The 18,369-nt window shown below is 46.2% G+C and overlaps 1 protein-coding gene across 4 annotated transcripts in view; it reads right to left on the bottom strand.

Moving 5' to 3' along the window:
• Kif13b (kinesin family member 13B) overlaps positions 1-18,369 on the bottom strand; it is a 153,053-nt gene that overhangs the window by 42,600 nt on the left and 92,084 nt on the right. For all 4 annotated transcript variants that reach the window (XM_008828113.3, XM_008828112.3, XM_029561110.1 and 1 more), the window contains exons 23-31: positions 17,159-17,291; positions 12,464-12,610; positions 11,853-11,882; positions 10,235-10,334; positions 9,625-9,751; positions 8,916-8,971; positions 5,970-6,094; positions 3,899-4,075; positions 1,420-1,512 (exon numbers count right to left, since the gene is read on the bottom strand). In XM_008828113.3, the coding sequence (XP_008826335.1) occupies positions 1,420-1,512; positions 3,899-4,075; positions 5,970-6,094; positions 8,916-8,971; positions 9,625-9,751; positions 10,235-10,334; positions 11,853-11,882; positions 12,464-12,610; positions 17,159-17,291 (988 nt within the window). The remainder of the gene's footprint in view (positions 1-1,419; positions 1,513-3,898; positions 4,076-5,969; positions 6,095-8,915; positions 8,972-9,624; positions 9,752-10,234; positions 10,335-11,852; positions 11,883-12,463; positions 12,611-17,158; positions 17,292-18,369) is intronic.

The following is an 18,369-nucleotide window of genomic DNA, read 5'->3' as shown; positions in this document are numbered from 1 at the left end:
CAGCCAGCCTGGAGTATACCACACAGACAGAAACAGTAAGAGAGACTCTGCCTGGAAACAAGGTGGAAGGAGAGCACTGACCCCAAAGTCAGCCTCAGACCACCACATGTGCTCCTTAGCATAGTCTCCCCCTCCTCCCAACACAAAGTAAATAAACTACTTTTTTAAAAAAGAGCCTGGTAAGGTGGTACACTTCTTTAATCTCAGCACTCAGGAGGCTGAGGCAGGTGGATCTCTGTGAGATTGAGGCCAGCCTGGTCTACAGATTGAGTTCCAGGCCAGCTGGGGCTACAGGGAAACCCTGTCTCAAAAAACAAAAAGAGAAAGTTCTGGGGCTGGAGAGATGGCTCAGTGGTTAAGAACACTGGTTATTCTTGCAGAAGACCTGGGTTTGAATCCCAGAACCCACATGGCAGCTAACGACTGTCCGTAACTCCAGTCCCAGGGGATCCGATAGCCTCTTCAGACCTCCATGGGCATTGCAAGACACTAGTGCACTTACCTACATGCAGGCAATACACGTACACAAATTTTAAAAAAACAATTTTTTTAAAAAAAGAAAGTTATTTAATAAAATACTAAAACCAGAATTCTTTTTTGTTGTTTTTTTAAATGTATATTAGTGCATTGCCTGCAGGTGTGTAAGTGCACCTGTTGTGCAATGCCTGAGAAGGTCAGAAGAGGGCATTGGATCCCCTGGAACTGGAGTTGTGAATGGTTGTTAGCTGCCATGTGGGTGCTGGGACTCGAACCCAGGTCCTCTGCAAGAGCACCCAGTGCTCTTAACTGCTGAGCCATCTCTCCAGCCCCTAAAACCACAATTTTTAAAGCCACAATGCATCATACGAACAGCTGAGATTAGAGAATCCCTCAAAAAACCTACATCATTCCCATAGGTAGGGATTTCATTTTTTTATATTTATTAATTTGTGAGTATCTGTGCATCTTTGCACACATACACATGCCACGGCATGTGTGTGGAAGTCAGACAGCTTTCGGGAGTCAGTTCTCTCTTTCTACCATGTGGCTTCCAGGGACCCAACTCGCGTCATCAGGCTTGGTGGCAAATGCCTTTACTGATGAGCCAGCTTACTGGGCCATTTCATTTAGTAAGTGTGCCTTGGGTAGGTGACTATTCAGGGAGTTAGCTTTTTTTTTTTTCTTTAAAAAAAATTTTTTATTGAGTTTTTGTGCATTTCATATAATAGATCTTAATAAAATTTAGAGCCCCTCACCCATATGCACTTCTCCATAAGCCCCCTCACCAGCTTTCACACAGTCTGTCATATGTGTTAAGTCCTATCTGGTCAAGCATTTGTACTCCGAAGTCTCTTCATGCGAGTTCATCTAGTAGAGTCTGGGAGTTAGCTTTTTTAAGTGTTTATTTTTAGTAAATTCATATTGTGTACAACCCTTCACCTCTGGAATATTGGAGACGATTTCAAAGGTCACTCCACAGCCAGGAATGGAGCTTCGATGAGACATCTTTCTGAAGAGACTTTGAGCAAAACCCTAGAGGAAAACAAGAGGCCATCATTTCCCAGCTCACCAACTGTTTCCGCTGACGAGGGAGGGGCACAAAGGACCTTGCTCACTCTGAGCCAAGGAAAAGAGACTTCACGCACAAGCACGTAAAATCCTCATCACCAAATGCAGCGCCTCCACTGGGTCTTATGCACAGAACCACCTGACTGAGGCCTGCAGGGTGTGGCCGGTCCCGCACGGACGCGTGGGAAGTCCACAACTGAGGTCTGCAAGCTGCCACCTGGCATAGATTAAACCCGGCGTCCACACCACAGAAGATACAAGACGGCAAAGTGACCTTCCCACTGAGAAAAGCAAAGACTGGTGACACTTGCACTTCCCTCCCCCAGCACGATGGGCATCTCGCACCGTGAATATTGACAAGTTCTGGCATTCAGTTCTCGACCCAAGCAGGATCGTTATGAGGAATGATTTAAGAGTGCCTGGTCATTGTTTATGCTGACTGCGCTCTTTGCACAGTTAGGAATTGAACTGTTGAATTAATGCATAGATGACTCATTTGGAGATGCTGAGAAGATTGAACATCCTGCAGAGGTTGAAGACAGCAGCAATGAGGGCGGAATGCAACTGATGAATAAAGATAAGGACACAGAATAGTGAACAGGCAGGAGGTGAAGGGGGAGGCACGAAAAATCCAAAGGAAAGAAGACGACCATTTGGGATTAAAAATACCTAATTTTACAGTCCTACCGAATGGTTTGTTTCCTACTAGTGATCTTCAGCTAATTTTAAAGGACCTTCTTAGAGCACCTGCAGACTGATCCCTGAGGCTGACCCCTAACCTACACACACAGCCATTTATTCCCTCCCTCCACTTTGCCTTATGATGCAGAACCAGGTCCAGGCAGGGTCAGGGCGCTCAGGGCACAGCCAATGCTTCCGAGTGGCTGGTGGAGGGAATGTGGATGGATACTTCTGTTACCTAGAGCTGCTGTTCACTTTTTGCATGAATTAATGACACTGACTTGCACATATACGTTATTGTTCTGTAGGAAGAAAAAATTTTCAGGAATAAAGCATCTGAGATTGGGGCAAGCCAGGGCTTAAAGAAATACTTCCATCGGATCACTTCAACCAGGATGAAATGGGGCAACACACTGCTCCCAGCAAAACCAAAATGGAAACATGGCCACTTCACAGCAGGCTCTGTCTGTGGGGGACACTGCAGGGCTGGTGGCCAGGCAAGCAGGACACAGGCCTTGAAGACCAGGATGGCTAAGTCAGAAATAGAAACTCATCCTTCAAGATACTCCTAGGGAGCAACGTGCCTCTCTCCATCCCCACCAGACTTCCCAGAAAAGGGAGACAGCAGGAGAGGGTGGGAGGCAGAGAACAGCTAACCCTGTGACCTAGACTTTATTGATGTTGGACTGGCTAGCTAAAGAGCTGCAATTTTAACAGCATTACCGCCACTCTTCATTTCAAAGATTGATATCAGTGTGACATTTCGAACTAAAGATTAATTTTTAGGGTGGAGATTACATCTAGAAGTCTGTCAACCATGACTGTGCTCTTTCAAATGAGAAGATTTATTTCCATCTGTACTGGTTTTAGCCAGTATATTGAGAATGCCTTATGAAAGGGAGGTAGCACAGCCAACAAGGACCCCAGGACCCACCTCCCGCAGCCTCACATTTGCCTGCCTGCCTTCTGCCTCCTTCCCCTCCCTTCCCTCCTTCCCTCCTTCCTTCCCTCCCTCCATTCCTCCGCATATGCATTTCCTCTGCAGGGAACAGCCACTCACCCCACCCAGTGTTCTATAAAGTGATGGCTCAGATGCCATCTTCCCCTCCAAGCTCTGACAGTCCTGTGGTCTGTATTCTGTTATCATGACAATGTCCCCACATGCAGTGAGCACCTGTACCCCAGCACTCAGCAGGTACAGTGGATGCACCTGCTTAGGCACTTCCAAATGCAAATGGACTTTGGCTCCTTAAAGCCCCAAACTATTTCCTATTCACTTTCTCACCAAAGTCAAATGGATAAATCAAAGACTACTGGAAAAAGAGTCAGCAGCCCCATGCTAAGGAACAGAAAAATGATCTGCAAGGAACCTTCTCAGGGTGCAAGACCCAGAAAAGCAGGCAACCCCAAAGCCACTGAACTTCCCCGACAGGACTCCTTTATGAATCTGCCCTGGGAGTCCTGTAAGAACACAGCCAGAGAGGAGGAGGAGATGTGTTCAGGAACTGATGCAGTGGGGGACAGGGACATGACCCACACGACAAGACACACAGCAACAGGTACCCGGGAAGTGACTCCACAGACTGGAGAGATCTGAGCAGTTGCTCCACAGCCAGCCCACAGTCGCACCTGTGATTAGTCCCCGGGGCGCCTAGGATGGAAGCCTCACCTGGCGGCCATGAACATGGACACAAATCCTCTTGCGTAAGACCAGCTGCATGTCGGCAGGGTGGCTGAGCTGGACCGTCACACGCACTATGAGGAACACTCGCTCATCGGCAGGTGTGCCTTTACTGAGCTGAGGGCAGCTGTGCACTGCTGAGTCCCAGGAGGCCTCTGCTTTCACCTGCAGGAGGCAAGATAGCAGGATAGCACTTTGCTCTCTACTCCAAAGACACAAAGACCCTCTCAGGGACACCATCGTGGCTTGGGAAGAAGTTCCCTGCAAGAACTTCCCCCAAAACAAAATGGGATGTGAGCATGTGACTGTTGCCACCTAAGACCTCAAGGTACTGGGTATGACACCTTATTAGCTGGCCTGCTTGCTGTGAAATTATTTATTTTTAAATATTTTATGTTTTGTTATTTTATTTTATGTGTAAGAGTGTTTTGCCTGCATGCATATAAGTGCACCTGTGTTGTGCAATGCCCATGGAGGTCAGATGAGGGCATCGGATTCCCTGGAACTGGAGTTACAGACAGTTGTTATCTGTCAAACCCGGGTCCTCTGCAAGAGCAGTCAGTGCTCTTAATCGCTGAACCATCCCTCCAGCACCGAAATTATTTATTTTTAATTTTATGTGCATGAGTGTTTTGCCTGCATGTGCCTAAATGTACTACACGTGTGTAATGCCCACAGAAGCCAGAAGGGGGCATTGAATCTCTCGTCTGGGAACCCGGGTGTTCTGCAAGACCTGCCACTGCGCCATCTCCACAACTCAAATTATTTATTTTTAAAATTGCTCAAACAAGCTGGGCGTGGTGGAGCACGCCTTTAATCCCAGCACTTGGGAGGCAGAGGCAGGTAGATCTCTGTGAGTTCAAGGCCAGCCTGGTCTGCATAGCAAGTTCCAGGACAGCTGGGGCTACAGGGATACCCTGTCTCAAAAAGACCAAAAACAAAGCTCAAACAGCAAGAAAACTTTAAGAACGTCAGTACTGTGGACTTCTGTGCATGTTCCCTGACTCCCTGTGACTGTTTTCTACTTTAGTGCTTCTCTGGCACTCTCCGCTTCCCCTATGAATCACTTTTGAGTGAGTTACAGACAAATCCACACCCAGGAAATCCAGCATCACCATGATACATTACTGATTATAGAGCTCATATTTAAGTTTGTCCATTTTCTCAGCCCAAGACCACAAAACTGTATTAGCTGCCATTGTCCCGTGGTCTACTTTAACGTGAAGAGGTCCTATGCCTATCTTGTCACAGCTGACACAGGCAGGCTCAGGGTGAGAGGGGGTGCAGGACTGCTGTCCTACAGATGCAGCGCAGGTTGCCCGTGTGAGTGCTCGCATCCTAGGACCACCACTAAGTGACATCTTTCCTGCAAAGCAGGAGTTCCGCCTGTTTTTCTTCCTCAAACACCTTGGAAGCAACTCCCAAGCATACTTGAAATTAGAGTATAAACCTCCAGGATTAAGCCTTTTTGCAGATTCAACCATCAGATCAAGGTTTTGCCATACTGTATTCATTAATTCTTTTGCTTTTTTTTTTGAGGTAGGGCTTTGCACTACCTACCATGTAGCTCAGGCTTTGCACTCACAATCCTCCTGTCCAAGTCTCCCAAATGCTGGGATTACAGGTGTACATCACCAAACCTGGCTTTTTGTCCTTTTTAAAAGAGTTTTCATGAAGAAATTGCAAAGCAAATGCCAACCCCTATGCCCTCTAGCTCCCTGAACTTCAGAGGAATTGAGTGCCACCTCTCCAGGTTGGGGACAGTGCACAGACGTGGGCACTATCATTGTTAACTGGCGCTGTCCATGCTGACTAGATCCCTCACCAGATGGGCACTATCATTGTTAACCGGCGCTGTCCACACTGACTAGATCCCTCACCAGGGGAATAGAGAAGGCAGGTGGGGCCACATGCAAAGATCAAGCTCTGCCTCGGGAAGTCGAATGGAGGCTTTTCCCTTACATACACTGAAGCTACTGTTTCACTAACTATCCCAAAGGGCTCCTGAGGGGCTGGGGGAAACTCCTCCTTATCTGACCCTCTGCAGTTCCTAATTTACCTCTCCATCATGGTGTTTCACAATCTGCAGCTCAAAGAACTCTTCCTCTTCTTCCCCTGTCAGGGTAGCATCCCATCCACCAGCTTCTGGGTCATCAAGGTTATCCTGAGAGCTGAAATCATCAGCTGAAAGCAGAGGTTCCATTAAACACCGAGATCCTTTTCAAGGATAGCCCCCACTGCCTAAGCTTCAGTGCACTTATCGAAATCCTTCTGCTTCGAATTTCACTTGCTTTCTGCCCTACAATCTCACATGACACTGATGATGACCACGTAACAGTCCACAGACCTGAGAGACAGAAAGCGCTTCAAGAAATTACCCAAGCCACTCCCTGTATGTCTTGTTTTACACGGAAGGGAAAGGAAGCAAAGACACCTAGGAGGTTGCGCAAGGTCTGCTCATGAGGGTTAATGACAGGACTGCAACCCCAAAACCCACCTTTTAGTGCACTTAAGAAATGAGAAGCAGAGCTGGAGAGATGGCTCGGCCATTAAGAGCACTGGCTGCTCTTGGAGAAGACCACAGTTTGATTCCCAGCACCCACATGGCAGTTAACAACCAGTTAACTCCAGTTCCAGGGGATCGATCCGATGCCCTCTTCTGACCTCCACAGACAATGCACAACACGGGTACACCTACCCTATATGCAAGCACTACACTCATACACATAAAATAAAAATAATAAATCAAATGTCTTTTCAAAAAGAAGAAATGAAGCCGGGTGTGGTGGTGCACGCCTTTAATCCCAGCACTCGGGAGGCAGAGGCAGGGGGGGGGCTGTGGGTTCCAGCCCGCCCGGGCCCCAAAGTGAGGTCCAGGACAGCCGGGGCTATAGGGAGAACCCGTCTCAAAAAAACAAAAAAAAAAAAAAAAAAAAGAAATGAGAAGCAATGAACACAATTCCAGTTCCTGACCATTAAGCCCAACAAGAGGGTAGACAGGCTAATGGCACCAGAAAAGTGGTTCCAGCTAGAAACTGCACCGAGTCCTGTGGTCACCCGGCCCCAAGCATGCTTTCCCAGCTCCCCATCCACCTTAGGCTTGTGACTAGGCCTGCAAAGTAAGTGTACTTATGTGGACCACTGAAGTGCAGAGGGCTAAACAAAGTCCGGATGCCTCTTCAGATTCGCAGACAAACGTGGTACATACACATAATGGAGCTTTATTCAGCAGAAAAGGATGAGGCTACGTCAGTATAAGAAAACAGATGGAACTGGAGCTCATCGTGCTAAGTGAAATAAACCAGAATCAATATGTTTTCTCTATAGCTGGGCATGGACACAGAAAGACGACGTGGGGCAGCGAGTCATGCAAAGAAAGGAACGGGGGGCTGGAGAGATGGCTCAGTGGTTAAAAACGCTGGCTGTTCTTGCAGAAGACCTGGGTTCGAATCCCAGCACCCACACGGCAGCTAATAACTGTCCATAACTCCAGTTCCAGGGGATCCGACAGCCTCTTCTGTCCTCCATGGGCGGGCGCATATGGGTGCACTTACCTACATGCAGGCAATACACACATACACATAAAAATAATAAACTATTTTAAAAAATAAAAAATTTAAAAAATCTAGTTTTTAAAAAAAAAGAAAAAGAAAGGAAAAGGAAGGAACAAGCAAGGGAACAGGGGAGAAACACAAATACCTCATTTTCTCTCAAATGAAAAATCTAGCTCCACCTATCTACCAACCTATCTACCCGCCTCCCTATCCACCACCTTCCCATCCAGCACCTTTCCATCCAGCACCTTCCCCATCCACCACCTCCCTACCCACCACCTTCCTATCTACCCACCTGTCTGTCTGACAAGAAGAAGGAGGGAACTATTTGAGGGAAGGAAGGATACAAGCAGATTTAGGAAAAGCACAATGTATGTATAAAGATGCCATAATGAAGCCCAGTGTTTTATATGCTAACAATCTTTTTAACTAAGGGGAGAAAACAAACGCACAGCTAACAGATCTTCCTAAAGTTCCATTCTTCCCACTTTCTTACAAGCTGCTAACCCTTCACCTATCTAGGAAGCCCAACACAAGAATAGGGAGAGTCGGCCTCAGCCTCCAAGTTTCACGAGTACCACAAGGCAGAGCAGGCTTATGAGCCTGTCCACTCCACTGGATGGACAGACAGTGGGAGTGGCCTGATGTTTTTCTCCAACCGTGAGCACACAAGTGAGCGCAGGGGCACTAGATGTTGAATCCCTAGACATTGTGATTCACTTCCACTCGGCAGAGAGAAACCACTGAGGCCACCCACCCAAGCTTGTCTATTTAGAGGAGTTCATTTCAATGCACGGTTCTGCAGGTGTTGAGGAACTGAACTGCTGACTTCTAACTTATTTTTAGCTCCCTATCTTACACAGTTTCTATTTTCTCTCTTATTGACAGAGCCCATGGGTCGGGGGAGAAAACAACAGTTATTTTAAACAAAAAGCAAGCAGGGATAAGTTCACAGGAACTCACAGAAACGGTGAGAAAATCATCAAATAATGCTGTGAAAACATAGTATCCCTAGTTATTAGTCCTTTCCAGAGAATAATTTCCCAAGGAGTTAAAGTCACAAGTATCTTCAGTACAGATAGCCGACCTACACTGATGGAGAATGAAGCATGCTCACAGGCAGAGAGCCGCAGCCAGGAGATGGAGAGTGTGCACGGTGAACACGCTCGTCACTGCTACAAACCTGGGATGCACAGGGACTGGGCTGCAGCTCAGGGGCAGAGCACTTACTTAGCATGTGTGAGGCCCCAGGTTCAATCCCCAGTACTGTGGGCAGAGGGGGTGAGAATGAGAAACATCTCAAGTCTGTTCAGCATCAGAGTGTGGCACACGCAGCACTGACCCCAACCTCAGGGTGATCAAAACCAAACAACATGGGCAGTAGAATCTAATCTAAAGCGGCACTCTGCCAGCTCTTTATCAAGGCAAGCCTCTGAGCCCTGCTAACTTACCGTTTAAGTCGAGGAATACAACAGGAATGTGGGTTTCCATCCCGGGCACTGGGGTCCTAGAACACGAAGGACAGGCGCCACCTCAGACACAGCAGTCTCAGTAGCACACCAGGACTTAGCTGAACACACTCAAGTGACAAAGGCCTGGGACACTGATTTCACTCTAAGTTGATGTGAGGAACTGCGTTCTGTGCACTAAGACACTGAGACTCCATCTTACCAGTTCACAGTGAAACCTGTTTAAACTTCCTTTCTCACTAAACAAACTTATGGGCTCCTTGTGACTTTACTTGCTATTTTTAATTTCTGTCAAGCATCAGAGAACACTTGCTGACCGCAGAGTTTAAGTACCCAAACCAAAATTTGGTGGAGCTGCAATTTTCTTATAACCAAATAGTTTTTTAAGGGGATGAATGATTCAAGTAATTAACATGTTAACTACTTTTTAATGCTAAGTGCAGTGGTACTAAATATTGATTTAAATTCTCAGAAATCCTAATTACTTTGGCCAATAACAGTATTATTTAATAAAGGTTTTAGGCCACAGTCATAGCCAGCTCATGAAAATCATTTCACAGTTCCTTCAATTCAAACAACTCTCTCACATGCTGTAATGAATCAGCCATTTACTGCAGCACCGCCAACATCAAATGGAAAGGGAGGGGACCTGGTGACCCCTGGGAATTTCAGAGGACACCATGGTTCCTACCACTCAGCAGGTGCCCCAGGAATGCCGCTGCCAGCAGAGGGCACCATCACTGCGTTCCTCTCCTCAGTGAGTGTCAACCGCATCTCCAGGAGCTGCGCCTCACGGTCAGCATCATCTTCTGTTTTATCTAGAAGAGAGAGATGAGGATTGGGTTCAGGAAACCTGCTGGTCGTTTCCATGTTTGTCTTTGGTAGACACTAGCTCTGGCAGGGTCGGGGTCAGGGTTGGGGTCAGGGAGGGGAGGAGAGAGGATCTTTCCAAGAGGCTGCCTGATGGTCACAGACCTCTGGTGCAGGGATGATGGTCTGGCTCAATGTCCAAGCTCTTGGGACCTCCAACGAGAAACACGTGTACCTTTCTCTCAGTTACTTTTGAGGAACAAAGTGTGCTTGGTCCACTGTATGTTCCTACCCTCCCCACCCCTCCCCTCTCTGAAGGCACTATAAGAAGGTATCATTACATCCAAATAAAAGTTCTTCTGAGAGGCTATGGCCCAAGCCAGAAGTAACATGCATCCGTTCTCGTCACCCCCATTCATCTGGCTCTTAGCTACAAACAGGGCTACGAAGCACTAACAGAAAGAGAGAAACGTTTGGCTTGCTCTTCCTACCATGTTTACTGACAAGCTTCTGGAGCTGCTGATCCAAGTATTCTTGACGTTTTGTTAATGCATTGAGCCATTTTCTACGTAGCCTCTCTAAATCCCGATCCTAGAAGAAAACGGGAGCCGCCTTCAGTGTAGTGTGGAGGCAATATGTCTGAGACAGACGCTCCCACCTCATTGTCACGGAACTCAGAAACATAAGCAGCATGCAGTGAGGCCCTGTTTGTCTGTGAAAGGGTCTTATAAAACCCACACTAGCCTGGAACTCTCAATATGTAGCTAAGGATGATCTTGAACTTCTGTTCTTCCTGCTCCCACCTCTCGAGTGCTAAGATTACGGGCTTGCGCAACCATGCCCCACATATGCTGGGCACGGAGAGTGAATCTAGGGCTTCCTGCATGCTAGGCAAGCACTCACATCTGAGCTACATCCCCAGCCCAACATCCAGTACAACCAAGAGACTCTACCCACAAGTCAGGTCAGAAACACTCAGAACAGAAAGCATTATGTTCTAGAGGACGGTCTCTATAGTACCTAGAATTAGTTCTATTTGTACCTGCTGAATTCCAACCACTAGAAACAAAGATCATCCATAAGGTCGCTTTGGAGCTAGAACTCACAAAGTGTACTCAATAATCCTCAGAAAGAATCCTTTACACTTCCAGCTACTCCCTTCCGTGTCTCACTAGGCTCTCAAAGATGTGTGCTTGGGAGGTAGGGGTGAGGCGAGAGGACAGGGGTTGTTATTGACAGACCAAACTCTACCAGTCAACACCTGCCAGTGCGCCAACCTGACCTCATTTCCTTTGCTAATATGGTTAAGGACCAGGCAGGTCAGAGGAATGCTGCAGATGCCAGGGGTCTGGATCTCACCAGGGCACTTAACCAAATAGCCTATGACATTCTTGTGGACAAGATGGAGAAACGTGCTGTGCATCTCCTTTGAATGGAGTCACAGAGGACTCAAATATCACATCCAAAGAACAGTGATGAATGGGATATGTCCACTTAAAAGAAGTCTCCGTGGTGGTGCCATGGGACTCTGCATTTAACCCCAGCTGACACGATGGGTTTTTTTCTTTTTTTTATCAGTGACTTATAGGAAGGCAGACATTTCTATCAAATTAGGATGATGCAAAGCCAGGAGAGTGACTACAGCGGATGACATAATCAGGCTCCAAAGAGCTCGGGCAGTCCTAAATGATGACTAACAAGATGGAACTTCATAGACATAAACAAAATCTGGCAGATTAGGCAAAGAAAAGAAACGGGTAAACAAACCCCTGGACAACTCAAGGAAGTGGGCATTCAGGGTCCAGGGCAGCCCCCTGGGTGGGGACTCAAGGGGAGTCCAGGAAGAGCAGCTGGAAGACAGCTGGTGCAGAAGGCTGACTGGGACCCCGGCCTAGGAAATGACCCCATCGCAGGGCCAACTCCTCCTAGCGTGCGCCCTCCACAGCGAGAGACAGAACACAGCATTTTCTGCTTTGTTTTAGTTTGGGAAAAAGCAGCATTTGAGTCAGAATTGTTTAATTATCAAGTAGCGGTACAGCAAGATCCTGGCCTGTGTAATTAAGCACTTTAATCAAGCTGATTTGATGAGGCCAACAGGTGCTCAATTACCTGGTAGCTGTCCATGTCCTCCTCTTCCTCCTAAAAGAAAACAGTATGTTATGTAGAACCAAAACAATCATTTGTCCACAAATCAGGCCTCCACTCACTATCTCAAACTTCTCTCATAGTTCAGAATTTTGATTTAACTGATACACCACACAGTGGCCCACCCACCCCAGCACTCAAGCCCTGGGTTGTCAGGAAGTTGGTAAGACTAGGTGCTTCTGGGGGAAATGAAGAGGCTCCTCTGACCTTTTCGGAGACAGTACAATGCTTTCCCTGCTGGGTTTACAACCCCTTGCACTGGGGGAAATCAAACACCTGCTGGCAAAGAGTCTTTACTAGCCAGTGGGGGGTCTGGCAGAGGGGTGGGCCTCGGGAGGAGGTTAATCACTGTTAGGCTTAGTGGTTTGCCAGGCTGAGAGGTTTTAACTCTCAGCTCACCACACATCAGGGTAAAGCCTAAGAGTCTAGTACAGGGATCCTGGGCCAAGGCCAGACAAGAAAACCTCAAAGGCAGAGCCAGGGATGCCGACAGAAGTGTTCAGGAAAGCAGTGTTGCACAAGACTCTGGTCTGCTTTTGTCTTTCAACAAGCACAAAGCAGGTGTAGAAACTTACGTGGAAGTTCTCCTGGATCTTAGGGGATCTGAGCGGTCTAACTCTCACACATCCGATGCCAACTGATGATATGCATTCTTCCATGAGTGGTAAGGTCCCCGACTCCTGTACAGACTTCACCTCAACCTGAACTCGCCGGGACTGCCCCTGGAGCACAGATTATGGAACTCAAAAATCAGTTTCTGGGTTTTCAAAACTATAGTTTAGAGAGACCCCTACAGGCTAATGTTGAGAAAAACGTTTAACTTTGGAGACACTCACCTGTCTCATAACTGTTAAATACTACAATACAGGTCAAACCTAGTCAAGAAAATGTATTTTCCTTAAGCAGATAGAAAAACGAAATGGTTGGGTTTTTTAAAAATATTTCTTCAATAATTAGAAACACTAAAAGGAAACTTTTGTTTTGTTTTTTGAAAGACAGGGTCTTACTATGTAGCTCAGGCTAGCATAGTACTCACTATGTAGTTCAAACTGATTTTGAACTTGAGACAGCCTACTGGCTCAGCCTGCCTAGTGCTGGGATTACAACCTTGAGGCACTAGACCCAGATCAAAGGAAACAGACTAACAAAGGAAATGTAAACAGTGTCTAATAAAGAATGTTCAACTGCTCCACCCACAGTGGTGCAACCTGTAATCCCAGGACTCAGGAGACAAAGGTAGGAGGATCTCTGAAAGCTCAAGGTCAGCCTGGACTACATAGTGAGATCCAGGTCAGCTAATGGTACATAGTGAGACCAACTTACTGATAACGTATGATTCCTTTTCTTTTCGCTTGTTAAACTAGAAAGTATTTCCATAACAGACCAAGGTTTATGAAACAGGCAATATACACTGTGGGACAGGAATAATTTTAAAACCTGAGTAACCTTTGCTCCAGCAATACACCTTTCTATGGACATGTTCTAAATAAACAATCAAGCACATGCATCAGCAATCTGGAAACAGTATGAAGAATCACAGAATATTAGGTACAGAATGTTAGGTACTATTAAATTCATAACATTGATAACTTTAAATTATAGACACTATACAGTCATTGATTATTACTGCAGAAAAGCCCATGTGGCATATGAAGTTACAGCGCAGATGATCAAAATCAGTCTACAGTCTGGCTTTAAAAACAAGCAGAGCTGATCTGCCTGGATGCGCACACACACACTAATAAATAAACGTAATAAAAATCAATAGAGTTAGAAAAAAGAAAGGCTAGTGCCTCCTCAGACTCACTGTCCTCCTCCTAGAATAAAAAACAATTTTTAATTAAACTAAAAAACAAAGTGATCAGAAGGAGGGTATTCCCAGAATAACCCAGTGACTCCGCATGTTTACAGTGAGAAACACCGAGAAAGAGTCTCGGCGTTCCCCAGCCACTGACCTCAAATTTGGTCTAAATTTTAGGAACAGATAACAGCCTTTGAAAAACGGATTTGAATATCCAATTTTCAAGTCAATTACTCTTGCCCTTCTCCATCACATTTTAGCTCCCAAGAGTTTTGCAGGGGCAGGACAGTCTGCTGACACAGCCAGAGTCTGTCAATTCCACCTGGACAGATGGGACATCTGGACAGGCAGCGTGCAGAGGTCTTCAGGTCTGATCATTTCCAAGACTATGTACAAGATATTTGCCAGGAAAAAACCCTCAGAAAACATTTTCCATTTAAAGTTTTCATTACCATTACTATTATTGTGTGCATGTATAATGTATAGGGCACATGTGCCACAGCATTCAAGTAGATGTCAGAGGACAACTCCAGGGAGTTAGTTCTCTTCTTCCACCTTTCCCAGGGTTCCAGGGACAACTCAGCTCTTAGGCTCAGGTGGTAAGCACCTTTGCCCCCTGAGCTATTTCACCAACCCAGAAAACAATTTTTAATGTTCTTATTATTTATTATTTTAAGTGTATGAGTGCACTGCCTGCATGTGTTTAAGTGCACCCACATCATGCAATGCCCGTGTGGGTCAGAAGAGGGCACTGGATCCCTGGAACTGAAGTTAAGGATGGTTGGTAGCTGCCACGTGGATGCTGGGAACCGAACCCAGGTAGGTCCTCTGCAAGAGCAGAAGTGTTCTTAACCACTGAGCCATCTCTCCAGTCCCCCAGAAAACATTTTAATAGTCAAAGATAGCTTTATCCCTTCAAGTAGCTGCCTCTTGTTTATCTGACCTACTCAGTGTGAAAGGCAACACACACAGTAAGGGAAGATTTGAGACACAGTAGGAAGACAAGGCAAGTACAGGTCTAAACTGGCCGGCTGTTCCGTGGAAAGCTTTGGAAAGCATACTTCAACCAGTACCCCACTCCTGTAGCCACTGCCGCTACCACCAGCTTCCTACAGCACTTCCCCCATGGTTAAACCAGCCCGTTCCCCTGCCACTGTCCTAAGAACAGTAGGTCCCGATTTTAAACATATCAAACTGCAGTGGACCCAGCAAGCCACCCAGGCTTCTGTGACCACCTCTGCTTCTGCCTTCCAGCCCCTCCTGCCCATGCCTCCACTAAACAGACTCCTGCCTCAGGGTCCTACCATCTGCATAGGAAAGACCTGTACAGACTCTGCTGGACTTTTTTTGGCACTGGGATGAGGATGCCCATCCTCACTGAAGTCCTTCCTGACAAACCAAAGACATCTTTGAATACTTTCTGGAAAGGGCTCGGGAGTATGGTAAACACTTAAATATCCAACGGACACTAAGCTGCAAAATATCATTGAGCCTGGCTTCCAGTAGATAACTTTCTACAAGATGTGTACATTTTCAGAGATGCCCAGAAAAAGATGTTCTTCACACCGTAAAAATTCTTCTTCAGGAGCACCCGCACACCATGGCTGATACTCTGCTTTATTTAAGTCTACTGCCTATGCAGAATGCATCTGTGCATCTGCTAAAATTCATTTGCCTCCCCCTTCCTTTAAAATATATTTTATTTCAAACTGCATATCTGTGTGCGTATGTACACATGAGTGCAGGTGCCCACAGAGGCCCAAAAAAAGGCACTGGATCCCCTGGAGCTTGACTTATGGGTGGTTGTCAGCTGCCTGATGTGGATACTGGGAACTAAACTTGGGTCCTCTATAAGATGGCTCTTAACCACCAAGACATCCCTCCAGCCCCTGCTTCCACCTTCCAAAACCATAAGAAATTTAAATATTAAAGCATATAAATTCTTTGAATGTTCATTTCTAGAGAAATTCTAATATTTTTTTTATATTTTTTATTATTTTATGTGTATGAGTGTATTGCCTGTATGTATGTGAGTGCACCCATGTCATGCAATGCCGCAGAGGTCAGAAGAGGGCTTCAGAGTCCCCTGGAACTGGAGTTAAGGATGGTTCGCAGCCGCCATGTGGGTGCTGGGAATTGAACCCGGGTCTTCTGCAAGTGCAGTCAGTACTCTTAACTGCTGAGCCATCTCTCCGGCCCCCTTAAGATTTATTTTAATTAATGAGAACCAAAGTTGGGTCCTCTGGAAGAGCGGCAAGCGCTCTTGGTCGCTGGGCCACCTCTCCAGCTCCCTGATATGTTTTAAAGTATGGAAACAGAGTACGCAGTAGTCTACTGGATGTTTGAACAATGCAAAGCAAAAAGAGAATCTCCAGATCATTTATGCAAATTATATGAAGAATTTTTTTCACTCTTTGGAACACGTGGCATGAACACAGAAGGGGCGACAGTTCGGGGGAGAAGACCAGCAAGACAGGGGTTAAGAAGCAGGAGGCATATGTATGAAACTGTCAAAGTGAAGTCCATGACTCTGTACGCTAACCAAAAATATTAACTAGAAGAGAGGATTTCCTCATCACTGTTTGCTGGCAGTGCAGACTGAGAGATGGTGACGTGCCTGACTGACCAGGCACAGCGCCCTCTGCTGCCTGGCTCTTTGAGCATTCTTACCCACTCAGTGTCAAGCACTCTGCCCAGCACTCCCTAATTCTCATACAAACCCCATGAAGCTGGTGCCAACCCCTCTCCTCAGTCCAGGTGGAGGGAGAGGACATGGAAGGTGTTCACAGGTACACAGCTCAGACACAGCAGGGCCAGCAGTGAGCCAGCAGGTCAGGCCTTGCATGATCATTTTTCTGCCATGTTGAACCACTTTTCCTTGAGTCCATGAATGTGTGAATATTGCTTAATATGTTTGTTTTCTGACTTACCACTCAATTCTAAGTTTTTTCCTTTAATTTTTATTTTTTTTTTCTTTTTCTTTTTCTGGAGGGCCACAGAGATGGCTCAGCAGGTAAAGGCACCCGTCGCCAAAGTTGACAACCTTGGTTTAGTCCTCAGGACTAAATCCTCAGGACTTAATCCTCAGGACCCACATGGTAGAAGGAGAGAACCGACACTTAAAAGTTGTCCTCTGAACTCTATACATGTACAGTGGTATGTGAGCTTGCTCAAACATGCTCACTCATGCATGCATGCACACACGCACATACACACACACAATAAATAAGATGTTAAAAAAAAAAAAAAAAAGGCTTATCTTTTCCTTAACCCTCTCAGTAACTGCCTTTAAGATATCACAAGTACCAAGACTCAACAGTAAAAGAACGGCAGTGAGGTGGGAGCAATTTGAACAAGAAATGGAGTTGGCCGGTGTGCTTTTCATTGCCATCGACATTTCTGGTAAAAGAATCCAGTATAAGCCTTCCAGTGCCAAGGAATTTACTATGAACAACAGCAATCTCGGTACCTGCCGGAGCTGGAAGACGCCCCCTGTTGGGACGTCCTTGGCAGAAATCACTTCCACAGGGCAGTGTTCTCCATTCTCATTCTGTTCCAAGATCTGAACCCAGAATTCCAACTTCCTGGTGACTTCGCTCCACCTAGGAAACACATGCAGTTCTTGGGAAATTATACTTTTTTTTTAATTATACTTTTTTTTTTTAAGACAGAGTTTCATCTTGCCCAGGCTGGCCTCAAACTCTACATAACAAAGACAACCTGAACCTTGGATCCCTTGCCTCCTTCTGGGATTACAAGTGTGCAGCACCACACAGTATGCACAGGGATAGGAATCAACTCCAACCCTTCATGCATGCCAGGCAAGCATGCTACCAACCAAACCACATCTCCAGCCCCTAAATCATCCCATTCTATTCAAATACAGGAACCCTAGGATCTTCAGCTTGACTTAACAATGAGAATGACCTGTAAACAGAGTGACTCAGTGGAATGCTCTTGAAAAGAAATGTACAAGTGGGGCTGGAGAGATGGCTCGGTGGTTAAGAGCACTAGCTGTTCTTGTAGAGGACCTGTGTTCAATTCCCAGCACCCACATAGTGGCTCACAACCATCCGTAACTCCAGTTCCAGGGGATACTATACCCACTTCTGACCTCACCCTCCACGGGCATTCCACAACATGGGCATTCCACAACATGGGTGCACTTACAAACATGCAGGCAATACACTCACACATAAAATAAAAAATAAGAAAATATTTTTAAAAAGAAATGTATAAGCACATACTAACAGATACAATGAAGAACAAATTCAAACCAACAACATCAGAAGTAGAAACGGCTTCTTTGGTGGTGGTTGCTTGTTTTGTGTTGCTGGGGATTAACCTGGGTGGCCTTCATATACTAAGCAAGTCTCTACCAGTGAGCTACATCTCTAGCCACTGGTTGTTCTGACAGACACTGCAATGTGGCGCTGGAGAGATGACTCCACAGGTAAAAACATGAGAACCAGAGTTCAAACCCACATAAATGGCCAACCTGTAATGTCAGCACACGGGAAGCAGAGACAAGTGAGTCCCCAGAGCAAGTTGGCTAGCTAGACTCACCAAATCAGGGAGCTCTGGGTTCAAGTAAGAGATTCTGCCTCAATATCTAAGGTGCAGAGCAATTGAGGAAGACACCTGATGTCAACATCTGGCCTTTATGTGCATGCACACGTG

Source organism: Nannospalax galili, unplaced genomic scaffold (assembly GCF_000622305.1).
Source record: "Nannospalax galili isolate Female #2095 unplaced genomic scaffold, S.galili_v1.0 scaffold612, whole genome shotgun sequence".
Classification (NCBI taxonomy): domain Eukaryota; kingdom Metazoa; phylum Chordata; class Mammalia; order Rodentia; family Spalacidae; genus Nannospalax; species Nannospalax galili.
This window is presented reverse-complemented; position numbering and strand designations above follow the sequence as displayed.